Here is a 27,087-nt window from a genome sequence, read left to right as displayed (position 1 = left end):
AAGACCTATTCATTAAACAAGAAACACAATCTAAATGTCTGTCTGTTTTTAACAGTTCAACCATCTCAATATCCATGGCTGTTGAAATAGCCGCTGAAAGTTGTTTCATTGATTTTGCTGGCTGTTGCTAGACATTAATAGATTAATATCCAATATAGGGATAACACATTCTAGCATGAAGACACAATGATTAAAATAAATACATTTAGCAAAAAATAAACCTATATGAACCGAAAAATGTATATTTACGTATATATAGATGTAGTATTCTTAGTAATGGCAAAGAGTCAAAAGGAAATGAACCTGGATGTCTAAATTGCAAATATAAGATTAATGTATGGCTTGGTTAGAGATAAGACCTGTTTTTCCTTTCAACAGCAACATTTAAAAAGGGTAAAAAGAGATGCCCCTGGTTAGAATTAAAATATCTACTGAAGTTGTGTTATGTGTATGTGGTTGGAGCATTATCCTCACTAAATATTTTTACCAAATGCAATTACTAAAATAAAATAGAAGGCATCTTTGTGCAAACCTAAGTGCAGAACTTGGTGAAAATCTGTAAAGTATTAAAAGTTTAGCAAAAGAAAAGTGAAAATATGTATTGTAGGTTGGGATCCCGATTCTTACCTTATACACATTTTATTTATTTCTACAAGTATCAGCTGACAAACAACACACAATGCATATACAGGCAGGCAAGGAATGATACAAAAGTAAGTCTGAGTATGTCATTTGCATTTTCTATTTCTACACCAGCTAAAGGGGACTGTCACACCAGCAGAAGATTTCAATGCAGACAACGATGGCAAAGCCCTGAGGAAAGCAATGAAAGGATTTGGTAAGGGTCCCACAGTGCACAGGTTACTGTAAAGATCCAGTCTAAAGGGCCAAATTATCAAGCTCCGAAATGAGCTTGATGCCCAACAGAAGTTATGAAGCAGTGGTCTAAAGATCGCTACTCCATAATTTGTCCACCTGCTCTGAGGCGGCAGACAGAAATCAACCCGGTTGAATAGGATCGGGTTGATTGACACCCCCTGCTAGCGGCAAATCTGCAGGGGGCGGTATTGCACAAGCTGTTCTGGTGAACTGCTTGTGCAATGATAAATGCAGACAGCGTATGCTGTCGGCATTTATCGATGTGCAGCGGACATGATACGCTACATAAATAAATATGCCCCTTAGGCTTATATACATTAACCATATTGTTCTTACATTCTTATACAACCATTAATTGTTATTGAAGTTTGATGTATTTTAAAACAATTGTCTATTTTATTTCTTGGGCAATACAAGTATGATATTTCACCAATAATACATAATACAATTTGATTGGACTAGAGCCAAACACAATATGGGTTCAGAAATTTAAAGAGATACAAACATCTGTTTCTTTGTTGTAATATAAAAGCTCTAAGCAGTGGCTTATACATAATAAAAATCATTGCAATATGTATTATTCGTAATTTTTAAAGGATTTTACCTTTTATTTCTTTTTTTAAACTTCATTTGTTGCAGTGTCCATTACTTTCTGTCACAGCCCTACAAGGGGGCTTTGGTCTCTACAGGAAGACTTATTTAGCTTGATATCATACATTTTCTAGAGTAACTTGAGCTGGTTTACTATTCACATAAAAGTAGAGAGACAGTAAGTCTGTTTTGTTCATCCTCAGAAGAGGTAGAATGCCACTTAAAGTGATGGTAAATACTAGCATTTTTGAAACACTAAGATTTACCAGTGCTATAAATAAAGGGGACTTTCAGTATGAAGTATTTTATACTTCATGACTAAACGCCCCTTTATTTATAGCACTGGTAAGTTCTAGTGTTTTAAATAGCTAGGATTTACCATCACTTTGAGTTCAAAAGATATCATCTCTCTCTTCTACCTGAGGACAGTGGCTACAATGAGAAATGTCCATTTTGCAATAAAATAAATAGATTGTTTGCTTTTGTTTTTTTTGTTTTTTTAACATAGTTTTTTTATGTTTACTTTGATTTGTTTTTACTAAAGGAACATGGTTTAATATCCCATTAAAGTAACATTAATGCTGATTTGCAGTGCATCTAAATATTACTTGCTGTGTAATAATATCTAAAGTTAGTGCATACATTTTGGACATCCCTGTTAATGGCAAAACTAGATCCAGGATCCAGTTGACAATCAATACATTAGAAAATAGATTCTAGTTGTGACATATTCTCAGTTAAATCTAAAACATTTATTTGCAAACAGGTAATAATACATAATAATAGTGAACTAGTAACATTCCGTATCTTGAGTTATGTACACTATATAGACAAATGTATGTGAAAACATCTTTGGGAATAGGGGCACTGTCTTTTTCTAGGTTGCCGATGGTTTGCCCCCAGCACTTCTAATTTCTTTCACGGATTCTTCTCCTGTCCAATGTAAATCAACCTCAGAGACAAGGAGAACGCAATTGTGTAATACAGCCAACACACCATGCAGAACTAAATGGAAAGAACTCACAGGAGTTTTTAGTCCATAGATCTGGTGCTGAACAATTTTTTTTTCTAGGCCCCCAGCTTTTTTTTTTTCTAGGCCTACCAGTCCCTAACACAACCCCCACACCAGCTGCCTGGCCTGCAGCAGAGCGACCTTGTAATATGTACTATGCGCACAAGTCCCCCACACTTTGCTGCCTGGCCTGCTCTATGGCCTCCCTCTGCTCCCTGCCACTTGTCCCCAGCTGGTGATGCGGCCCTGTGGTGGCCCACTAGCCCTGAAATGCTGGACAGTCGGCAGGCCCCTCTTACCTGTGCCCCCCACACACTTTACGGGGTTTGCAGGGCTAGGATTTCCACCACTGCCATAGATATCTTGTACAAAAAGTAAAATAAACCCCTGAAATAAATCAGAGGATTATAAACTAGGAGCAAAGGTCAAGTATTTATCACCAGATGATTTGAACAGATGTATTATTAATATATATATACTAGTGTGCCTAAGGGATGCTTTATTTCCCTTTGTTATAGATCCTTTTGTGTAAGATTAGCAAAAGTGCAAGATGTCAGATTCCATCTTCAGCATAAATGTATTAAAAATATAAAATTGCTCAATCCCATTCAAAACCATGGACATTTATATGGAGCTGCCCCCCCCCCTTGCTGCTATAACAACCACTATTGTTCTGGGAAGGCTTTCCACAAGATTTTGGAGTGTGTCTGCGGGAATTGGTGCCCCTTCAGCCAAAAGAGCATTTGAAGGGTCAGGCACTGATAATGGATAAGAAGGTCTGGCTAGCATTTGACGTTCCAATTCACCCCAAAGATGTTCAATGGGGTTGAGATCAGGGCTCTATGCAGGCCACTGGAGTTCTTACACACAAGACCCATCAAACCATGTCTTTATGGACTTTGCTTTGTGCACAGGGGTAATGCTAAAACAGGAAAAGGCCTTCCTCAAAAGTTGGAGGCACCCAATAGTCTAAAATGTGTTTGTATCCTGTAGCATTCAAATGACTTATCACTGGAACTAAGGGCCTAGATAAAACCATGAAAAACAGACCCCAGACCATTACCCCTCCTCCATCAAACTTTACAGTAGGCACTATGCATTCGGGTAGAAAGTGTTCTCCTGACATCTACCACACTCATATCTTCCAACAGATTGCCAGATAGTAATGTGTGATTCATCACTCTACAGTCCAGTGGCAACGTGCTTTACACCAATCATGGCGTTGCTTGGCATCACTCAGGTTAATGTGAAGCTTGTGTGCAGCTGCTTGGCAATGGAAACCCATTTCATGAAGCTCCTCACACACAATTCGTGTGCTGATGTTGCTTCCAGAAGCCATTTAGAACTCTGTAAGGACACACTAGACTCCGTATAGTGTATGGAAAAATGAAGATATAGTGATTTTTATGCACTACACACTTCAGACTCAGCAGCCGCACTGAGTTGTGACAAAGGTGGCATCCTATGACAGTGCCACGTTTAAAGTAACTAAGCTATTCAGAATGACTAATTGTACTGCCAATGTTTGTCTATGGAGATTTTATGGCTGGATTTCATGCACCTGTTAGAAATGGGTGTGGCAGAAACACATGAACTCAATAATTAGTAGGGGTGTCCACATACATTTGGTCATACAGATAGATTGATAGATAGATAGATAGATAGATAGATAGATAGATAGATAGATGTAAAGTTGTTTCTAGGAAACACTTCCAACACATGAGTTTGTGTGCATTAATCAAACAGGGTAAGATCTAATTTCTGTCGCATAAAATACATAATTGTGACTGGACTGGTAAATAGCAGACACTCTTGTTTAACTTGTGTAATCAAAATCCTGGTGCCAGTTAAATTACTATAGACCACTTACTGTCAGAAGAAAATTAGAAGCAACGGTTACTATTTTCCATAATGGCTGCAAAATACTAATTTTCGACAGCTTTTTTAACCTATCCCTATTAAAGGGAAATGTAGCTTAAAAGACGCTACACAACTACTATTTAAGACCTGTTAAGCTTAGATTTTTTATTTTATTTTAATATTTTCATTAATATTTTTTATTAATTAAAAATATTGCAAAATTGGTCATTATTCTAGGGAACAAACGAGCCTTTCAGTTATTCATGTCTGTGATAATTTCCAATATATTTCAATAAGACATAGTCGGCTAGATTACGAGTTGTGCGTTAGGGTTAAAAAGCAGCGTTAAGAGGTCCTAACGCTGTTAATAACAATTTAATAACTATTGTATCTAGTTAAAATAAGTACAAAGTTGCGTGTAAAATAAAAATAAACCCTAAGCTAGCTACAATGTAACTATTAGTTATATTGTAGCTATCTTAGGGTTTATTTTATAGGTAAGTATTTAGTTTTAAATAGGAATAATTTAGTTAATGATAATTATTTTATTTTGATTTAATTAAATTATATGTAAGTTTGGGGGGTGTTAGGGTTAGACTTAGGTTTAGGGGTTAATAACTTTAATATAGTGGTGGCGACATTGGGGGCGGCAGATTAGGGGTTAATAAGTGTAGGTAGGTTGCGGTGACATTGGGGGCGGCAGATTAGGGGTTAATAAATATAATGTAGGTGTCGGCGATGTTGGGGGCAGCAGATTAGGGGTTCATAACTATAATGTAGGTGGCGGCAGTGTCCGGAGCGGCAGATTAGGGGTTAATAATATTATGCAGGTGTCGGCGATGTCGGGGGCGGCGGATTAGGGGTTAATAAGTGTAAGATTAGGGGTGTTTAGACTCGGGGTTCATGTTAGGGTGTTAGGTGTAGACATAAATTTTATTTCCCCATAGGAATCAATGGAGCTGCGTTAGGAGCTTTACGCTGCATTTTTGCAGGTGTAAGGTTTTTTTTCAGCCAGCTCTGCCCCATTGATTCCTATGGGGAAATCGTGCACGAGCACGTTTTGCCAGCTCACCGCTACCGTAAGCAGCGCTGGTATTGAGCTGAGATGTGGAGCAAAATTTTGCTCTCCCCTCACTTTTCTGCCGGGTTTGTAAAAACCCATTTTACCAGCGTTGTCTGTAGGTGAGCGATGAGGGAAAACTGCTCGTTAGCACCGAACAGCCTTACCGACAAAACTCGTAATCTAGGTGAGTATAATTTAGTGACTTGTAGGGGTAACAGTCATTGCTTTTAATCATAATGACTCTCCTCCGTGACTTCTGAGTGCTCTTTATATAAACCCGCAGCTTGTGTGTGAAACAGTTGCAAAATGGAGCTGGTCTAAAAATGTTGGTTCATACTTAATGGCAGTATACAGCACTGTCTGTTTTATGTAAAAGTGCAATATACAGACCCAAGATTAATATTGTTTTCCTATATAACTATGGATAGTTATGAGGTTTGTTTTTATTGTAGGTACTGATGAAGATACCATTATCAACATTATTACTAAGCGCAGCAATGCTCAGAGACAAGAGATCCTCAAGGCTTTTAAGTCCCACTTTGGCAGGGTGAGTAATTTAATGGATTTTATTTAACCCTCATTACTACCAAAGAAAGATGCAATACATTGCAGTTTTCTTTAGCCAAGGGTTAAATCTGGTATTTTTCATCCATCTTATAGTTTGATTATTTTGGTTTTCTTTGCTCTTCAGTATTAATTGTGTGATCTAACAAACTTATTGGATCCTCAATAAAGAGGCTAGCGATGGCCCAAGCTAAAACCATTTTAATTTGCGCTCACATAATCCAGACATCCCAACTCTCCCTGAAGTTCAGGGAGTCTCCCTGATTGTAATAGCGGCTCCCTGATGCCAGCAAATGGAATGCAATCTCCCTGAAATTCCAAGTACCATGATCCAATGTGACCCAAATATGGAAAAGTATTTCTTTAAGGAATGCCTTTAGTTATTGGGACCTTATAGAACCCTCAAAGCATCAGTAACCAAAAAGCCCCCACTTATTCTAATACAATAAAACACAAATACTACCTTATTGACTGCACGTAATAAAACTTCATATTCTAAAATATTTAAGCATTCAACAAGTGTACGATCACTGGAAAATAGGTTTGTTGTATGTGGTTGTGCAATAAAGCTACTTTTTTAAATGTGACTTTAGTGGGAAGCTACTTTAATGAAAAGTCTCTATCTTATTTAGGTTTTCAAGGTGTCCAATATATAACTGGGGGGAGGGGGGCAGTAGCGGGTGAAGCCACCTCCTTGAAATGAGTTTAGGTTGGGATGTCTGCATAATCTTACCTGTTGCAATGGGGTATTTTTTTAAAAAGAGCAGGAGTATTTAATCTTTTTCTAATAGGGGCCTTTTTATTTGAAGATTTCTTCCTCACTTTTGGTTTTTAGATTCATGGTTGAGTCACATGGATGGGGGCTCTGTGTGATTAAAATATGGTGCTTTATTATAAATTATAAACTCCCTAGAGAGGCCAAAAATCAAAGTATTTATCCTCCAGCAACTGCTACAAATCAGATAGCGTGTATAGGCAATTTGCAGCATTTTGAAAACCTAGGTTACAGACTTTGTTTTTTGGCCTCTCTAGTGGATCTGGGACAAAGATAAAACACAAGAGGTGTTCAGTGTCCCTTAACGTCTTTGTTCTGCACATAGGCATCTTGGGGTGGAATGTAATTCTTAAAAAAAATGCTTTTAAACATGCCATTGGCTAGACACAAACATTATATGATATTTGGAGGCCACCATATATTCTGGTGCCTGCTCTGCACCAAAGCCTTCAAGTCTTTGGTTAGACATAACTTTATAACTGTGATGCATTATAAAATCTAATGCATTTCAGCTTTGAATCAAATCAATTTTGTAATATACTTGCATTTGAAAAATGTTTATAGTAAGAGAATATGTATGAAGCATACTGTAGTAGGCTGTATTTATTTGCATCAGGTATGCTCCAAGTGCTAGTGGTGATGCATAGTTTGATGCTGTTCACAATATGCACAGGACAAGCATAGTTTGCACTTGACCCATTATCATATACTGAGCAGGTTGTTCTTATAGATTGAATGTTCATGTAACATGTGACTATTTTAATAAAAATAATTTGTGTCATAAACATCTTCCGTTCCTTTGTAGGACCTTATGGCAGACCTGAAGTCAGAACTCTCTGGTACCTTGTCAAAAGTCCTTCTTGGGCTCATGATGACACCAGCCCAATATGATGCCAAGCAGTTAAACAAAGCTATAGCGGTAAGTGCTCATTGTAACTGGTGCTTGGATTACTGTAATTAATTGTGTGCAGCAACCCTTTTAGATACTTACAAACCCCATGCACTAAAACTGAGTTTGTTCTTTGTTTGCTGTCCATGTGACTGCCTTAAAAACAATCGGTGTTTTATCTTGTTCACTGTATATTTAATCAGTAATGTTTAACTATTTATAAGTACAATGGGATATCTGTACCAAATGCTTTTTTGGGGAGCTGGACTCAATATGAACACAATTTTGTAATATTTTAAAGGGACATTTAAGGGACACTAAACACTATATACATTTCATGCACCTGTCTCTAATCATAGGTGTTGCCATTATGGAAAAATAATTTTAAATATTTTATAATGTGTTTTACTCTGTATTTACTGTAAATATTTTAAATTCCAATGTTCTTCACATAGTAGAACATGTTCTTAGTATTTTTAAATATATATTCCTAAATGTAGCCACCAATCAGCAAGCGCTACCCAGGGTTCTGAACCAAAAATGGGCCGGCTCCTAAGTCCTGCTTTTTCAAATAAAGATCCCAAGAGAACAAAGAAAATTTTATAATAGGTGTAAATTAGAAAGTTGTTTAAAATTGCATGCTCTATCTAAATCACGAAAGAAAAAAAATCGGGTTTTATATCCCTTTAAACTCAAAGTTGTATTTGCCATAAAATGCTTAATTATGCATAATAAAAAAAAAACAAAAAACTTTGCAGTGCACATTATTTATTTTGCCTTGTGAAAGGCAGAAACCTGACACCCTTACATGTTGCACAATAATTGGCTGACATGTACAGGAGCTTATTTATATCTTTTACTTACTGGCCACAGTAAACAGAGTTATTTCCAAAGCATTTTCATGTCTTTTGTTATGCAAACTAGCAAGTGATAGTTGTTTACTTCAGGACTCAAATAAATGCTAAATTTTACAGCACTATTTTGGATTGCACTTGAGTACAACATTTAATTCATCACTTGTAATACAACCTCAATGAACGAGCTAATAGCACTCCCTGCACTATCCATTAATCCCTTAAGTTTATAGGAGGTAGCTACTACGTCACAGGGTACTGATAATGTAGTAGCTACATCCTACCTTCTGCCTCATGCTGTTGTCGACTCATGTGGGCCTATTTATTTATGTGCGAGCAGACATGATACGATGTAGAGTATTATGTCCGCCACACATCGATAAATGCCGACAGCATACGCTGTCTTCATTTATTATTACACAAGCAGTTTTTGTGAACTGCTTGTGCATTGCCACCCCCTGCAGATTCGTGGCCAATCGACCGCTAGCTGGGGGTGTTAATCAGCCCGATCGTATAGGATCGGGCGGCTTAATGTCCGCGGTGGCCTCAGAGCAGACGGACAAGTTATGGAGCAGCGGTCTTTAGACCGCTCCTTCATAACTGCTGTTTCCCGCTAGCCTGAAGGCTCGCGCAGAAACAGGGGCATCAAGCTCGATTCGGGGCTTGATAATTCAGCCCCTTAATCTGAAAAAAATGGCTACACAATTCTGAAACTAAATATGAAACTAAAACCATATGTTATGTTTGATAGGCTTAGAATCATGAGACCATCCTGCTGAATAGACATCTGTAATGAATGTGTAGTAATTAGTAAATTAGTGGTAAAATTATTTTTCGTGGCTGTACTGTAGAAAATGTGTAGTAAGTAGTGGTAAAATTGTTTTCCATGGCTGAACTTAAAGGGACATGATATATTAAAAGCAAAAGATAATCCTGAGAATATAATACATATGTAAAATGATATTAGTTGTTAAATTGTATAAAAAGTTTACAGTTTTAGTATCTATAAAGCAATGGGCACTGCTATGATGTAAGCTAAGTTTCCTTCTCTGGTGAGGCCAACCGTTTTCAGAGTTACATTACAGAAAAAGGGATACAAAATAAATAATGCAAATATTTTACAAAGATTAAACATTTTGTAGTAGAAAGACAAGGGGTTTAAAATCCAAGGTATTTTTTAGATATGCATATTAAATACCAGCAATTAAACATATTGCAACAGATCTGCATATAAATACCTGTTTATAAACTATTATTTTGACAACAAAATCTGCAGCTTTTTGAAGTTTCAGAGCAGTCCAGGAATACACCCTTTAAAAGCCTTTTCAGTATGACCTGGTGTGCTTGTCTGTGGCCAATCAGATGCTAGATGTGAATGAGCTCAAACTGATCAAAGGATTCACTGTATCACATGTTTCAATCTTAAGTAAACTACAACTACAACCATTACTCTCCTGTGTATGCCCAATCACACCTATGACATGGCCTGCACCACCCTTCCTGTCCGATAGATAGATAGATAGATAGATAGATAGATAGATAGATAGATAGATAGATAGATAGATGGTTGTGTATCCTTTGCTTGGCCCATGGGCAGTTCTGGAATGGAAAAAAAAGCAGTAGCAATCACTCCTTTTCATACATGACATAGAGGTTTGTTGGTAATTTCGGTATTTATGTGGAAAAAAAGCCTCTTCCATAAATAATTAGAGGAAATTGCTATTCTCCTTCTATGCAGGGCGCTGGCACTGATGAAAAAGCTCTGATCGAAATCTTGACCACAAGAAATAATGAAGAGATTAGATCCATTAACGCAGCCTATGAGGAAGGTGAGCTAGGACATTAGTGATTATATTATCATTCCTAACTTGCTACTGTTTTATCTATATAGAAAATGCTTGAACAATTGCCATTTTCATTTCTTGAGTTGAAGATGTGCAAATATTTGTTACAGTCATACTGATTTAGGGAATATTTTTATAATTTGTTTTGCTGTCTACTGCACTGAATTTTACTGACATTTATTTTAAGAAAGTAATATTGTGAATTGTGTTTTTTAATTTGCATTAAGAATAGTCTAATGTAATGGCTCCATCAGGGTCCTCTATTTGCAAAATAAATAGTAATTAGATCTAGTTAGAAAGGACCTGATAATGGGACAGTTTCTATCAAGCAATTCAACGATTAGCAGTTAAATGCATTAATAAAAGTGTTGCCTGTAAAATCAGTTGCAATGTATATTAGTACCAGCTAAAATGCATATTAGGACACAACTGTTACTTCATTCTGAAAGCTCATTGGCTGATAGGGACATTGTATACAGCTGTAGAGGTGAACAGGGACCCCAAAAAAATATATAATATATATATAATATTGTTCAACACAAAATACAGTTTTTAACTATAATTTTAAAATAACTTATAGAAGGGAAACTTAAACTAAATTTACCATTAACTAGTAGTAATTTCAATAGCTTGACTCCAGCCCATTACAGCACTCACTAGTAACATTGGTCAGGATACCCATGCATTGTAGCATTGGAAAAGGCAATCTTGGACTTGAATTCTCCACCTTTTAAGCAAAGTGGAAATATAGTTTTTAGGTTCTGGGGACCATTATCAGAGGCGGGTGTTACATGAGAGAGCAAAAATAAGTTTGAATGTACCTTTCAGGTTATAATAAGAAGTTCTGATATGGTAAATAACCTCAAGCTCTCTCCTTCTATACAACAGCCTATCAAAAATCCCTGGAGGATGCAATAAGCTCAGACACGTCTGGACATTTCAAGAGGATCCTTGTATCTCTGGCTCTGGTAGGTACTCTGCATTATAATACAAACAGTGCCTATACTAGATATCTGTATAAAACAATCTTTGATATGGATTGTGTACTAAACATTGCAGTAACCAGGGCAGGTATGATGGCAAAACTTGCTAAATATATGTTTTTTGATCATGGATGCATGTTTACTACCTTTCCTGACCACAAACAAGGCAAAGCAGAATGAGGCAGCATGCTTTATTATTTTTTATCTATATCTATATCTATATATATATATATATATATATATATATATATATATATATATAGCTATCTGCACTCACAATTCCAATCAGTCAGCGACCAGGGTGCAAAGTCAAAAAGTATCCATAGAAACAAAATTGTGGACTGCACTCACTGGATTTAGATTAAAGTTATCTTATTCAATGATGAGTTTTTTTTGGTTCGCAGACCCCTTCCTCAGACCAAACAGTGCTCAATACAATCTGTGAAAACTTAAATACACTAAGACCCTCCCCCAACATACCTTCAAAAAATTGCGCCAAAAAGCAATAACCATGGCAACGTAACAGTGATATATAAACTCCCCAAGTATCTGCACTCACAATTCCAATCAGTCAGCGACCAGGGTGCAAAGTCAAAAAGTATCCATAGAAACAAAATTGTGGACTGCACTCACTGGATTTAGATTAAAGTTATTTTATTCAATGGTGACGTTTTTTTGGTTCGCAGACCCCTTCCTCAGACCAAATAACACCTTTATTAATAGCAAAAAATAATAAAAAGTCCACAAGTCAAATAACAAGCCAGGAATCAAAACCAGAGCTGGTAGTCAGGCGAGCCGAGTCAGGAGCCAAAGCGAATAGTCAGACGAGCCAGAATCAGGAACAAGGAAAACAGCAGAGTCAGGAACAAGCCAGGGATCAGGAACCAGGAAGGACGTCAGGCAGCCAGGTAATACACAGGAACTCTCACAAACAGGTCTGAGACAATGCAAAGGCAAAGCATACTGAACAGAGGCCCTTTAAATAATCAGTGATGACATCACAATTCTGAGACTGCATCCTGTCTCACATGGATGATGCACACCAGTCTGGCCATAAAAGGAAGTGCAGGTATTGAGCAGCATCCCCCACAATGCACCATAGTCAAGAAGAGAGGTGAGTAAAATGGCTGCCAGCAGCACATGGCAAACACAACAGAGAAAAAATCCTGACAGTACCCTCCCCTCAACGACCTCTCCCCCACGGGAGGACAAAAGGCTTATTATGGAAACAGGCATGGAAGGCATGGAGGAGGGCGGGAGCATGAACATCAGATGAGGGAACCCAAGAACGCTCCTCCGGACCGTAGCCTCTCCAGTGAACCAAATACTGTACACGGCAGTGCATACCTAACACCTTATAAAAAAAATCATGTACAAATAAAAACCAGATATAATGCCCATTGGACATTAAATGTTTAATAAAGAACAGCCAAACAGTCATTAGAGCAGCAATCTGTAATATTAAGAGTTAAATAGAGGGAGAAGCAGTGTGTAGCAACAATAAATGTTTCCTGGGATTCTGTATGTAAACCTGTATAATATATCAATCTCACTAGTATTGTAACATATATGGCAAAAACGGCTAGTCCTAGCAGTAATAAATATCCTGTCAGCAATCGATATGTCAAATCACCTCAATCTTCCATAATAGGTTTTTGACACAGGATTATACCCTGCACTATTTTATTGTACCCTACTGCGGTGATGTCGCTATACCCACTATATCCAGTTCTTGTTCACTATATTAGATTGACTATAATTTAGGTATCCATAGGTATAGAACATGTGAGTTATCTGATTATGCCTCATTTCGATCTAACCTATTTGACACACACCAGACCCAGCACATATGACATTATGGGATGTGTATACACAATAAGGAACTATGATGTAAGTCAATCTGTTATATATAGATATCCCTAACTTTATACTGTTAATTTACCCTCTTCTAGCACCAGCACTCTACTGACAAACAAATCTGCATTATATAACATCTTTTTTAGGCTGCGGTGAAACATCTGCTACCTTTTTTTTGTCTGAATTAGACCTGTTTATTTCTCCTTTAACCAATATTGGGTATTAGATGTTAGACACACTAGGATTAGCTGGACATATGTACGCAAGCTGTCAATATCTTCAGACGTGTATGCTAATTAGCCATGTGGAGTCTCTTTAGGGGACGTGCCTGATACATGCACGCATACGCTACAGCTTCTGAGGCAGTTTATCACATAGACCGGGATATACTAAGATAATATCCTTATGTGTGGATCTTGGTGAATATCCCTGGTGCATTTTGAGGTGAGCGCTCACAATCAGTAATCTGATTATGTATTTCCCCACAACAGGACAGGTTTGACAGGAGCTTGACGGCCCGTGTTTCTGGCGAATCTTCAGACTCGCCAGAAACAGCAGTTATGAAGCAGCGGTCACAAAGACCGCTGCTCCATAACCTGTCCGCCTGCTCTGAGCAGGCGGACAGACATTGCCGGAAATCAACCCGATCGAGTACGATCGGGTTGATTGACACCCCCCTGCTGGCGGACCATTGGCCGCGAGTCTGCAGGGGGCGGTGTTGCACCAGCAGCTCTTGTGAGCTGCTGGTGCAATGCTGAATACGGAGAGCGTATTGCTCTCCGTATTCAGCGAGGTCTGGCGGACCTGATCCGCACTGTCGGATCAGTTCCACCAGACCTTGTTAAATAGAGGCCTAAGGCTCACATTTCATGTGATTTGACATATCGATTGCTGACAGGATATTTATTACCGCTAGGACTAGCCGTTTTTGCCATATATGTTACAATACTAGTGAGATTGATATATTATACAGGTTTACATACAGAATCCCAGGAAACATTTAGTGCTGCTACACACTGCTTCTCCCTCTATTTAACTCTTAATATTACGGATTGCTGCTCTGATTTATGAATGTTTGTCTGTTCTTTATTAATCATTTAATGTCCAATGGGCATTATGTCTGGTTTTTATTTTTACATGATTTTTTTTTTATAAGGTGTTAGGTATACACTGTTTATAAGTTGGGTTATTGGATATTAGATGTTTTTTGTTTATTCAAATTTATTATCAGTATACACCACACATGTTTAAATGCTTAAGTGGTGTTACTATGGCTACCTGGCAATCACTGTTAGGTTACCATGGTTATTGCTTTTTGGCGCAAATTTTTGAAGGTATGTTGGGGGAGGGGCTTAGTGTATTTAAGTTTGCACAGATTGTATTGAGCACTGTTTGGTCTGAGGAAAGGGTCTGCGAACCTCGAAACGCCACTATTGAATAAATTAACTTGAATCTAAATCCAGTGAGTGCAGTCCACAATTTTTTTTATATATACAGGGAGTGCAGAATTATTAGGCAAATGAGTATTTTGACCACATCATCCTCTTTATGCATGTTGTCTTACTCCAAGCTGTATAGGCTCGAAAGCCTACTACCAATTAAGCATATTAGGTGATGTGCATCTCTGTAATGAGAAGGGGTGTGGTCTAATGACATCAACACCCTATATCAGGTGTGCATAATTATTAGGCAACTTCCTTTCCTTTGGCAAAATGGGACAAAAGAAGGACTTGACAGGCTCAGAAAAGTAAAAAATAGTGAGATATCTTGCAGAGGGATGCAGCACTCTTAAAATTGCAAAGCTTCTGAAGCGTGATCATCGAACAATCAAGCGTTTCATTCAAAATAGTCAACAGGGTCGCAAGAAGCGTGTGGAAAAACCAAGGCACAAAATAACTGCCCATGAACTGAGAAAAGTCAAGCGTGCAGCTGCCAAGATGCCACTTGCCACCAGTTTGGCCATATTTCAGAGCTGCAACATCACTGGAGTGCCCAAAAGCACAAAGTGTGCAATACTCAGAGACATGGCCAAGGTAAGAAAGGCTGAAAGACGACCACCACTGAACAAGACACACAAGCTGAAACGTCAAGACTGGGCCAAGAAATATCTCAAGACTGATTTTTCTAAGGTTTTATGGACTGATGAAATGAGAGTGAGTCTTGATGGGCCAGATGGATGGGCCCATGGCTGGATTTGTAAAGGGCAGAGAGCTCCAGTCCTACTCAGACGCCAGCAAGGTGGAGATGGAGTACTGGTTTGGGCTGGTATCATCAAAGATGAGCTTGCAGGGCCTTTTCAGGTTGAGGATGGAGTCAAGCTCAACTCCCAGTCCTACTGCCAGTTTCTGGAAGACACCTTCTTTAAGCAGTGGTACAGGAAGAAGTCTGCATCCTTCAAGAAAAACATGATTTTCATGCAGGACAATGCTCCATCACACGCGTCCAAGTACTCCACAGCGTGGCTGGCAAGAAAGGGTATAAAAGAAGAAAATCTAATGACATGGGCTCCTTGTTCACCTGATCTGAACCCCATTGAGAACCTGTGGTCCATCATCAAATGTGAGATTTACAAGGAGGGAAAACAGTACACCTCTCTGAACAGTGTCTGGGAGGCTGTGGTTGCTGCTGCACGCAATGTTGATGGTGAACAGATCAAAACACTGACAGAATCCATGGATGGCAGGCTTTTGAGTGTCCTTGCAAAGAAAGGTGGCTATATTGGTCACTGATTTGTTTTTGTTTTGTTTTTGAATGTCAGAAATGTATATTTGTGAATGTTGAGATGTTATATTGGTTTCACTGGTAAAAATAAATAATTGAAATGGGTATATATTTGTTTTTTGTTAAGTTGCCTAATAATTATGCACAGTAATAGTCACCTGCACACACAGATATCCCCCTAAAATAGCTATAACTAAAAACAAACTAAAAACTACTTCCAAAACTATTCAGCTTTGATATTAATGAGTTTTTTGGGTTCATTGAGAACATGGTTGTTCAATAATAAAATTAATCCTCAAAAATACAACTTGCCTAATAATTCTGCACTCCCTGTATATATATATATATATATATATATATATATATATATATATATATATGTATATATATATATATATATATATATATATATTGAGGGTTTTAGCAAAATAATATGCCCGCGGCTTTCTCACTCCAACTCTCTTTCTGGAACCCTCTATTCTGACATCACTGGGAGATACATGTGGGGCAGGAAACAGTCTCGCAACCAGAGAATCCTTACACTAGTGGCTTCTAGCGCATTTGTGTGCCCGTGGCACTGTGACTCCGGCCTTCTTCCAGGACCATCCCCTCTCACATCTCCACCAATGCCTAGGTGTATCCGGACCACATGTGCCAATCTCCAAACCCCCTGTACTGGGATACTTCACTATCTGCTCTCTTCATGACCAATATAACTCAGTTCAAGGGAAAAAGTTAGAAGAACAGTGATGTAGCATGATACTATGAGTAAGGCTATTATAATAACTAGTATTTATATAGCGCCTTTCTCCCAGTGGGACTCAAAGTGCTTTTTCAGCGCTTGCTCTCAGAATGAATTAAATTGGCAGCTGAATAGTAATAGTTGTTGTTATTACCCATTTTAATGGTAATGATATTTGAACCTGTGACCTTTGGATCTTTGAACAGGCTTTTGTAGTCATGGCATTTTACCAACTGAGCTACCTCACCGGCCTATGGCTGAAATGCATCAGCCTTTACACTAATGGGTTTATATGTGACTCTTAGGTATATTAAGTACTTTTGTTGTCACATCGACGTTGGACATAAAAGGAATTGTTGTCACATCGACGTTTTGGAAGTAAAGGAATTGTTTTATCATGCTATGATATTAGAAACATAGCTGCAGTATAAATCAATATCACCACTTTTGCAAATGTAGTGTAGGATACTAAGGGGACCAATCTGGCATGCCAAGTTAAACTGATTATGCACATATGCACTAACAACTATACAGGGAGTGCAGAATTATTAGGCAAGTTGTATTTTTGAGGATTAATTTTATTATTGAACAACAACCATGTTCTCAATGAACCCAAAAAACTCATTAATATCAAAGCTGAATAGTTTTGGAAGTAGTTTTTTGTTTGTTTTTAGTTATAGCTATTTTAGGGGGATATCTGTGTGTGCAGGTGACTATTACTGTGCATAATTATTAGGCAACTTAACAAAAAACAAATATATACCCATTTCAATTATTTATTTTTACCAGTGAAACCAATATAACATCTCAACATTCACAAATATACATTTCTGACATTCAAAAACAAAACAAAAACAAATCAGTGACCAATATAGCCACCTTTCTTTGCAAGGACACTCAAAAGCCTGCCATCCATGGATTCTGTCAGTGTTTTGATCTGTTCACCATCAACATTGCGTGCAGCAGCAACCACAGCCTCCCAGACACTGTTCAGAGAGGTGTACTGTTTTCCCTCCTTGTAAATCTCACATTTGATGATGGACCACAGGTTCTCAATGGGGTTCAGATCAGGTGAACAAGGAGGCCATGTCATTAGATTTTCTTCTTTTATACCCTTTCTTGCCAGCCACGCTGTGGAGTACTTGGACGCGTGTGATGGAGCATTGTCCTGCATGAAAATCATGTTTTTCTTGAAGGATGCAGACTTCTTCCTGTACCACTGCTTAAAGAAGGTGTCTTCCAGAAACTGGCAGTAGGACTGGGAGTTGAGCTTGACTCCATCCTCAACCCGAAAAGGCCCCACAAGCTCATCTTTGATGATACCAGCCCAAACCAGTACTCCACCTCCACCTTGCTGGCATCTGAGTAGGACTGGAGCTCTCTGCCCTTTACCAATCCAGCCACGGGCCCATCCATCTGGCCCATCAAGACTCACTCTCATTTCATCAGTCCATAAAACCTTAGAAAAATCAGTCTTGAGATATTTCTTGGCCCAGTCTTGACGTTTCAGCTTGTGTGTCTTGTTCAGTGGTGGTCGTCTTTCAGCCTTTCTTACCTTGGCCATGTCTCTGAGTATTGCACACCTTGTGCTTTTGGGCACTCCAGTGATGTTGCAGCTCTGAAATATGGCCAAACTGGTGGCAAGTGGCATCTTGGCAGCTGCATGCTTGACTTTTCTCAGTTCATGGGCAGTTATTTTGCGCCTTGGTTTTTCCACACGCTTCTTGCAACCCTGTTGACTATTTTGAATGAAACGCTTGATTGTTCGATGATCACGCTTCAGAAGCTTTGCAATTTTAAGAGTGCTGCATCCCTCTGCAAGATATCTCACTATTTTTGACTTTTCTGAGCCTGTCAAGTCCTTCTTTTGACCCATTTTGCCAAAGGAAAGGAAGTTGCCTAATAATTATGCACACCTGATATAGGGTGTTGATGTCATTAGACCACACCCCTTCTCATTACAGAGATGCACATCACCTAATATGCTTAATTGGTAGTAGGCTTTCGAGCCTATACAGCTTGGAGTAAGACAACATGCATAAAGAGGATGATGTGGTCAAAATACTCATTTGCCTATTAATTCTGCACTCCCTGTATAAGTTAGGCACATAAACCTAGGAGATGAGCCCCTTATTAAATGTTGAATGGGAACTTAATACATCAAAGAGTTAATCATATAGCTTTAAGCTCTTAAAAAAAGTCTTACTAATAATAAATCAAACTTACAACTTTATTACTTTAACATAATAACATATAATTGTATGTCCACAACATGCATATGACTTGATGCTAAGCTATCATACAAAGGTAGTTTCAAGACATGGGCCCAAACATATAAGTCATCATTAGGGCTCCCAGTTGTTGACTATGAAGACGGTTTGCTTGACTCAGCAGTGCCTCAGATAAAACTTGAAGGAATTCACTGTTCCAGCCCATCAAGGAATGCTGATCAATTAAAGTGTTAGATTGACTTTGGTATAGGTAGGAATCCATTAATAGCACACAGATATCCAAGGTCTGGACTCCAAGTCCCACCATTGGTTGTCTTGAAACTTGCATAGAGTAGGCCCCTGCTGAGTGATGTAGTAAATGTACTCCCCGTTCGAGCAGTTGCCACATCCCCCAAGCTGGGCAAAGCTTAAATTAGAGGAACTCTTGCAGTGGTTTAATTGGATAGTCTAGTCAAAATTAAACTTTCATGATTCAGACAGAGCGTGCAATTTTAAGCAACGTTCTAATTTACTCCTATTATCAAATTTTCTTCATTCTCTTGGTATCTTTATTTAAAAAGCTGAAATGTAAGTTTAGGAGCCGGCCATTTTTGTTTCAACACCTGGGTAGCGCTTGCTGATTGGTGGCTAAATGTAGCCATCCAATCAGCAAGTGCTACCCAGGTACTGAACCAAAAATTGGCCAACTCTTAAGCTTACAAGAGAACGAAGAAAATTTGATAATAGGAGTAAATTAGAAAGTTGCTTAAAATTGCATGCTCGATCTGAAACATGAAAGTTTAATTAGACTATTTCATTAATTGAGTGCAATCAAAATCCTCCTCCCCAGTTTTATTATACTTTTATTTTAGCCCTAACACTTCAGGTCTCAATTGATCCTTTGAATGTCTAAGGTGCACTAAAGGGATGTTAGCCATGCTAAACATTCTCTGGTAATTCGTTTTACCATTGACTTGTAATACCATATTGTAAGCGCTGGCCCGTGATATTGATATCAAACTATAGTGGATTTTGACCACCTTCAGCTCTGTAAGATAATTATAAAGGATGTATTTTCAGAATTCTTGGAGACTCTTGGAGATGTTCTCCAAATCCGCTATATATATATACAGCCATTTTAGCAGTGCTGTGAATAGACCCTAGGTATTTACACAAAAAGGAATGCTGAACCACCAAACGCCCTATTGCTTGTAACACTTAAGTGTTATAGTACACAAATATTTTCACAGCTATGGTTTGTCAGCCACATTAGCTGGCATAGTCTACAGAGGCCTTAAAAACTGAATTCCTGATTGCAAGCATGGAAAAAGAGTTATTTCTCAGCCTATCAAATGTAAATTTGCCAAGAGTTTTTGAGAAAACTTCCATAAAAGGTTTTCTGCATTAACTTAAAGGGATAGGAAAATGAAAATTAAACTTGCATGATTCAGTTAGAGCATGCCATTTTAAGACGTTTAAATTCACTTCTATTTTCAAAAATTTTTTGTTCTCTTGATATCCCTTGTTGAAAAAGAATACATAAATATCCTACACTAGTTGGAGCTAGTTACTGATTGATGCCTGCACACATTGGTCTCTTGTGATTGGCTAACTAGATGTGTTCAGCTAGATATCAATAATGCAAAGCTGTTCCTTCAGCAAAGGATAACAAGATAATTAAGCAAATTTGATAATAGAAGTAAACTGGAAAGTTGTTTAAAACTGTACAAGCTATCTAAATCATGAAAGAAAATGTTGGGGTTTCCTGTCCCTTTAATTTATATACTATACTTAGTTTATTATGGCAAAGAAATGTAAGCAGTATTAAAGTCTGTGCATTTTATCTGTATAGTTGTATAATATTTAAGGTTTGTAGGTTATCTAATGTTCCTTTTACAAACACTGTAAATAAAGTAACTTGAATTTTCTTTTAGGGTAACCGTGAAGAGGGAGGGGAGGACCTGGACAAAGCAGTTGAAGATGCTAAGGTAAAACTGTGCTGTGTATAGCAGAAACATATCTCAAACTATTACTCACCAGGACAAATAAATAAATGCAATACAGTGAAAACACATTATATATACTGAAGGGGAGATAAAGGTCTGTTTATATACAGAACATTATACTGCATAAGGTGTAAAAGAAAATAAGATTTGCTACATTGAATTTCTTAAAATATTTTTAATTCCATTTTTTCATTCAGAATGTTTATCAAGTTGCAACCATTGTGTGGTTTTTACAGGCAGAAATGTTTTCTGAATTACATAAGAGTATGACAAATTTTCATTGTCATTTTCCTTATTAGACCGTAATGTCATTGGTATGGATATTTTTAAGTTCTTGTCAATGACACTAGTTCCATGCAACCCTGTTGCACTTCTAATAAACACCAGCAGGTGGAGACAACTCCAAGATTAAGATATTGTGCTCTAACATTACCATTATTTTAAACACAACAGTGAGGTTTTTTTTTTTCCATTTTCTAAGCCATGTAAAAGCAGGATGTAGTATATGAAACAAATGATATAATATGGCAAAGTATATTGTATTATATTAAAGTGACATTTTAATATAAAAATAAAATTATTAGTAGATCATATTATTTTTAGACATTCTTTTCTTTAATTCTGTGTTTTTAACTCCTTCAAAGGAGTCATATTTGCACTTGAGGAACTCCCAAACTATTCTCTGGATCTAGATAAGACCAGTGATTGGACCATACAAATGTATGCCTGCTGCTGATTGGCTTACCAGCTGTATTCTTGTCTGGAGTCTCAGGGAGCACAGCTTTGACTATGTATTTCACCTCTTTGCAGAGGTTTCACACATACCTGCTGTAATCTCATCAGTTAGAGGCTGTGATGTTGTGTGAGGTCTGACGCTCTTGCATTTTTTAGACTCTTAAAGGGACATTAAAGTTAAAATTAAACTTTCATAAATTAGATAGAGCTTGCAAAAAACAAACAAAAAACATCCCAATGTACTTCTATTGTGAAATTTGTTTTGTTCTTTTGCTAACCTTTGTTGAACAGTAAACCTTGGTAGTGTCAGGAGTGTGTATGTGTATTTAGCACTCTATATCAATGTTTTCAACTATAATATTGGCCCAAAGATTGTTGCAAACAGTGCTGCCACAGAGTTATAAGGGGGCGATGATCTAAAATGTTCTGCTCTGACAAGATTATCTTGTCAGTACTTCAAGGTTCCTCAAAATATTTAGACTGACAGATAAATATGTCTCAAACAAACATTTAACTATATAGGGGTGAAGGAGAGACACCAACATTATAATATATGTTTTGTTTTTTAAATTGTGCTTAATTACTCTTGATGCCGGCAAGTTTTTGAACGTTGGACTTAAAGACACATGCACACTCCTGAACTCCTATGAGTCTACCTAGATTTACTTTTCAACAGCAGATACAGGGACTGATGATCTCTCCACTCGGACAATATTATCTAACAAGTCTCGTCGGTACTGTGAGGTCTCGCAAACAAAAAAAATTTAAGTCAAATTTTGGTTTGAGAGCGGTTTATCTCGCTGTGCAGGTTCTGGGTGTGAATGAGAGACACATATACTACAATATAATGTTAAAAACTAGTACTCAAAGATTTTATGTGATTTCTCTCCATGCCGGCGAGTTTTTAATCATCAGGCAATAGAGAAAACACAACAAATTTGTTTAAAGAAGTAAATTAGAAAGTGTTTTGAAAATTGGATGTTCTATCTAATACATAAAAGTTTAATTTTGACTTTAGTGCCTCTTTAAGAGAAAACCTATATACATAGCTATGCATTGCTAGAGTTATTAAAGGGACATAAAACAGGTTGAGATCTGTGCATATCCTAAAAAATTAATTAAAAATAGTTTGCATAAAAAAAATTGTGTTCAAATGGCTGGCAAGTATTTTAAAATAATTTTCAAAAATAAGCAAAATGAATTACATAGCTAAGCCTCCTGGAAAAGCCAACACCCCCCCCTTCCTTTATCAGTGTTTACAACACAGTCATTGTATTTCAACTGAGTTCACAGCTTCTGGGCCTGCTCCAGCAGATAATCCCTATGCATTTTTGCATTCTATCCAAACAACAATAGATATAGATACAGCCATAGAAGGAAATGTGTGTGGGGAGTTAGAGCTTTACAATTCAGAAACTAAAAAGAAAGGGTTAATGGCAAGATACTGCAGTATAAATTTGCAGGTAAAGTAATTAAAGTACATATTGTTATATTTTGTCTCTATCCCAACTTGTTTTATGTCCCTTTAATGCAACACCATAAAAAAATACTAAATCTACCAGAGTGAACTTTGCTCCATCCTCGCTTTGAAACTAAAATCTCTGGAGCATAGTGGATCCAAGCATAGTATATCTGTCTGGTTTGATATGCAGTCTAAATAGGTTTCCTTGTCTTTGCCTTATACAGACTATATCTCATACAGCAGACATCTCACATTGCATCTAGCTGTATGTTTAACAATACCTTTTTCTCTCTTTCTGCCTATAGATTATTGCATCTGTCCTGGTGAGTAATAGTTCATTCTTGCTATGGAGTTTATAAGCCATTTTTCTATGGGTGAGTATGATTGTTAAGGGGATTACAATACAATTGCACTTGTGTTACACTTGTTAATGTGGGTAAGTGTACCGTATATGCTGTAGTATGATATAGTTCTTACAGTCTACCACGTATTGTTTTTCCTCCATGTCGTTCTGATGTGGGCCTCTGCAACCACTCTCAATCTTTCACAGGAGATCTCTGATTCTGGATCTGGAGACTCCTCCTCTTCCTTGGAAACGCGTTTCATGACCATCCTGTGCACTCGAAGCTATCAACATCTGAGAAGAGGTGAGTTTTCTGTCCCAAATCACATTCACACTCCTATCATATTACTTGGTCTATATTCACTAGGATGAGGCTATGATGAGACTAGGATGCCCTTATCTCATGAAAGTCTATTGAGGGTTTTACTTAAAGTGAATGTAAATTTTGATGAACCAGTGCCCGGTTTTTAATAATCCTATTAAAAACAGGGGCTATTTTATTCATCAAACTTTACATTTCACTGGTGTTGTTAAAATACTTACCTTTTTCTTTGTGAAAGCCGCTCCAGCGCTTCCCCCGCCCGTCACAAACCTCTTCCTACATCAGAAATGACGATCCCGGCCTTCCTCCAATCACAGCGTTGCTTTAGGCAATGATTTCCCCGGGGGGAAGCCATGATTGGAGGATGCCGGAATCGTCATTGCAGATGTATGAAGAGGTTTGCGACATGCTGGAGAAGCGCTGGAGCGACTTTCAAGAAGAAAAGGTAAGTATTTTAACAAATCCAGTGAAATGTAAAGTTTGATGAATAAAAGTGCCCCAGTTTTTAATAGGATTTTTAAAAACCAGGCACTCATTCCGCAAACTTTACATTCACTTTAAGTGTGGAGTGATTTTATATACCAGTTGTAAGACTTAATAGAATTAAAGAGCATTCTGTCCTTTAGCTCCCAGTTAACAGTATGAGCCATACCCGGTGCTACATAATTTTGCTGCACTTTACAATAACACTAAAACTCTCCTTTTTCAGTTAAATGTGGGGATAATGTGCTGATACTTGTGGCAGCCCATTTAAATTGGGATTTGTGTGCTCGCTTTCTTTTTTCATGGGTTAATTATCTGTGGTTTAAATGACCCCATCCCTGTTCTCATTAGAGAAGTTCTGTACAGGGTTTCACTGGGTGCTAAGTTATAACTGATTTTAAATGCATCAGATATTGAAATGTATTTGTGTAAGACTCGCCTATGTGGTTCGCCGTGACGCCATGGTCACCACCAGGTGAGTTTTCACTCTTTGGCCGGAGCTGTAATGCTTGCAGCTTTCAAGCAGGAGTTTATCTATGTATTAAACCCTGCTGTATGGGTTAAATACATAGGATGGGTTTCCATTGCTGTTGTAAACTATATAAACTGGTGGTAAAAAATATCTCCTTTAAAGTATATAGAGATGTTTCATATTAATGCCATTTTATACAATTTACAACAGCAATAGAAACTAAGTCATAGCTAGCTTGGGTCAGTAATGCAAAAATGACAAACTGTAACAAATTAGTGCCTTAGGATGTCTCTTTAAAGCGATACTAAACCCACATTTTTTATTTCAAGATTCAGACAGAGCATGCAATTTTAAGCAACTTTCTAATTGACTCCTATTTTCAGTGTGCTAAACCAAAATTGGGCCAGCTGCTAAATTTATATTCCTGCTTTTCAAATAAAGATACCAAGAGAACAAAGAAAATGTTATAATAGGATTAAATTAGGAGATTGCTTAAAATGTCATGTGCGATCTGAATAATGAAAGAAAACATTTTTGGTATAGTATCCCTTTAACTGTTTGGTGTCTGGATGTTTTCTTTCTTTTTGACATTTTGTAACCATAATTAGCCTCTTCTCCTTGACAAACAAGCTCTCTCTTGTTTTCTTCTCTCCAGTGTTCCAGGAATTCATTAAACTTACAAACCATGATGTAGAACAAACCATTAAGAAAGAAATGTCAGGAGATGTGAAAGATGCTTTTGTGGGTATTGGTGAGTATATTGGTCATGATATAAAATTGTCACTGCAAGTAACAAAGGAACTTCACACCATTTCATTAATCAATAAAGTAGTTACAGCGTGAAGGTTTTTTTCTGGGAACTAGTTGCAAAACCTGCACATACCTGGCATCAGGTGAACTGGCAATGATGCTTTTAAATGGCATCAAATAAAATGCTGTATTGTGTAAGAGCATTTTATTTTTATAGTACTGCTCGCATATAACTATGGGCTAGATTACAAGTGGTGCACTAACTGTTGCGTGCAAGCTAAAAGGGGTATATTGCATTTTTTTACATGCATCAGAAGTAGGGCGCGTATTACAGGTTCAAAATAAACACATTTGCTTAAGCCTAATTGAATTTAACACACGTCAGGATAGTGACTTCATATCTCTGGTTAATTGTTACGCTCAACTAAAAAGTTGCCCAAAACACATAAAAAATGCAATTAATAGCACAGTTACACTCATAGGGGCCGAATTATCAAGTATCTAATGGAGCTTGATGCCCCTGTTTCCGCTCGCCAGAAACAGCAGTTATGAAGCAGCGGTCTAAAGACCGCTGCTCCATAACTTGTGCACCTGCTCTGAGGCTGCGGACATCAATCTGCCCGATCCTATATGATCCTAGCCGATTGGCCGCAAATCTGCAGGGGCCGGCATTGCACAAGCAGTTCACAAAAACTGCTCGTGCAATGATAGATGCCGATAGCATATGCTGTCGGCATTTATCAATGTGTGGCGGACATGATATGCTACATTGTATCATGTCCGCTCAAACTTTCATAAATTGGCCCCATAATATTGCATAAAAATAATATTGCATAAAAAGTTTTAAGGGATCAAAGATATGAGATCTCAGGTGTTAGAAAATAAAAGGGCTGCAAAGAGCTTTATCATAGAGATACATACATATACATGTCTAAATATGTATATGTGTGTATATAGTTACAAATAGCAAAAGAAAGGGCAGACACTCCAAAGTCCAATTATGCAATCTTTACTTCATAACAAGGCAGCATTACAAGAAGAGCAACGCTTTAGGGTTATATGTGTACATATGTATTTATGTATTTATATATGTATATATGTATTTAAACACATGATACACATATAAACATATATATATATATATATATATAAGTGCTTTGGAGCTGAAAACACGTAAAATCATATTTATGCAATATTCATATTTAATAAAGCATTTTAACTATGTATTTAATGTAAATATTTCATACACCCATATATACATTGGGGCAAAAACGTATTTAGTCAGTCACCAATTGTGCAAGTTCTCCCACTTAAGAAGATGAGAGAGGCCTCTAATTTTCATCATAGGTATACCTCAACTATGAGAGACAAAATGTGGAAACAAATCCAGACAATCACATTGTCTGATTTGGAAAGAATTTATTTGCATATTATGGTGGAAAATAAGTATTTGGTCACCTACAAACAAGCAAGATTTCTGTCTCTCACAGACCTGTATCTTCTTCTTTGAGAGGCTCCTCTGTCCTCCACTCATTACCTGTATTAATGGCACCTGTTTGAACTTGTTATCAGTATAAAAGACACCTGTCCACAACCTCAAACAGTCACACTCCAAACTCCACTATGGTGAAGACCAAAGAGCTGTCGAAGGACACCAGAAACAAAATTGT

General features: G+C 37.5%; 1 protein-coding gene across 3 annotated transcripts in view; it reads left to right on the top strand.

Moving 5' to 3' along the window:
- ANXA6 (annexin A6) overlaps positions 1 to 27,087 on the top strand; it is a 202,601-nt gene that overhangs the window by 161,143 nt on the left and 14,371 nt on the right. For 2 of the 3 annotated variants that reach the window (XM_053718679.1, XM_053718680.1), the window contains exons 15-23: positions 757 to 838; positions 5,858 to 5,952; positions 7,550 to 7,663; positions 10,226 to 10,316; positions 11,220 to 11,299; positions 20,779 to 20,832; positions 23,353 to 23,370; positions 23,598 to 23,694; positions 25,323 to 25,418. In XM_053718679.1, the coding sequence (XP_053574654.1) occupies positions 757 to 838; positions 5,858 to 5,952; positions 7,550 to 7,663; positions 10,226 to 10,316; positions 11,220 to 11,299; positions 20,779 to 20,832; positions 23,353 to 23,370; positions 23,598 to 23,694; positions 25,323 to 25,418 (727 nt within the window). The remainder of the gene's footprint in view (positions 1 to 756; positions 839 to 5,857; positions 5,953 to 7,549; positions 7,664 to 10,225; positions 10,317 to 11,219; positions 11,300 to 20,778; positions 20,833 to 23,352; positions 23,371 to 23,597; positions 23,695 to 25,322; positions 25,419 to 27,087) is intronic. The other variant, XM_053718681.1, reaches the window with a different exon arrangement.

The sequence above is a fragment of the Bombina bombina genome, chromosome 6 (assembly GCF_027579735.1).
Source record: "Bombina bombina isolate aBomBom1 chromosome 6, aBomBom1.pri, whole genome shotgun sequence".
In the NCBI taxonomy this organism is placed as follows: domain Eukaryota; kingdom Metazoa; phylum Chordata; class Amphibia; order Anura; family Bombinatoridae; genus Bombina; species Bombina bombina.
Note: the sequence above shows the minus strand (reverse complement) of the source record. Positions and strands in the feature narration are given on the sequence as shown.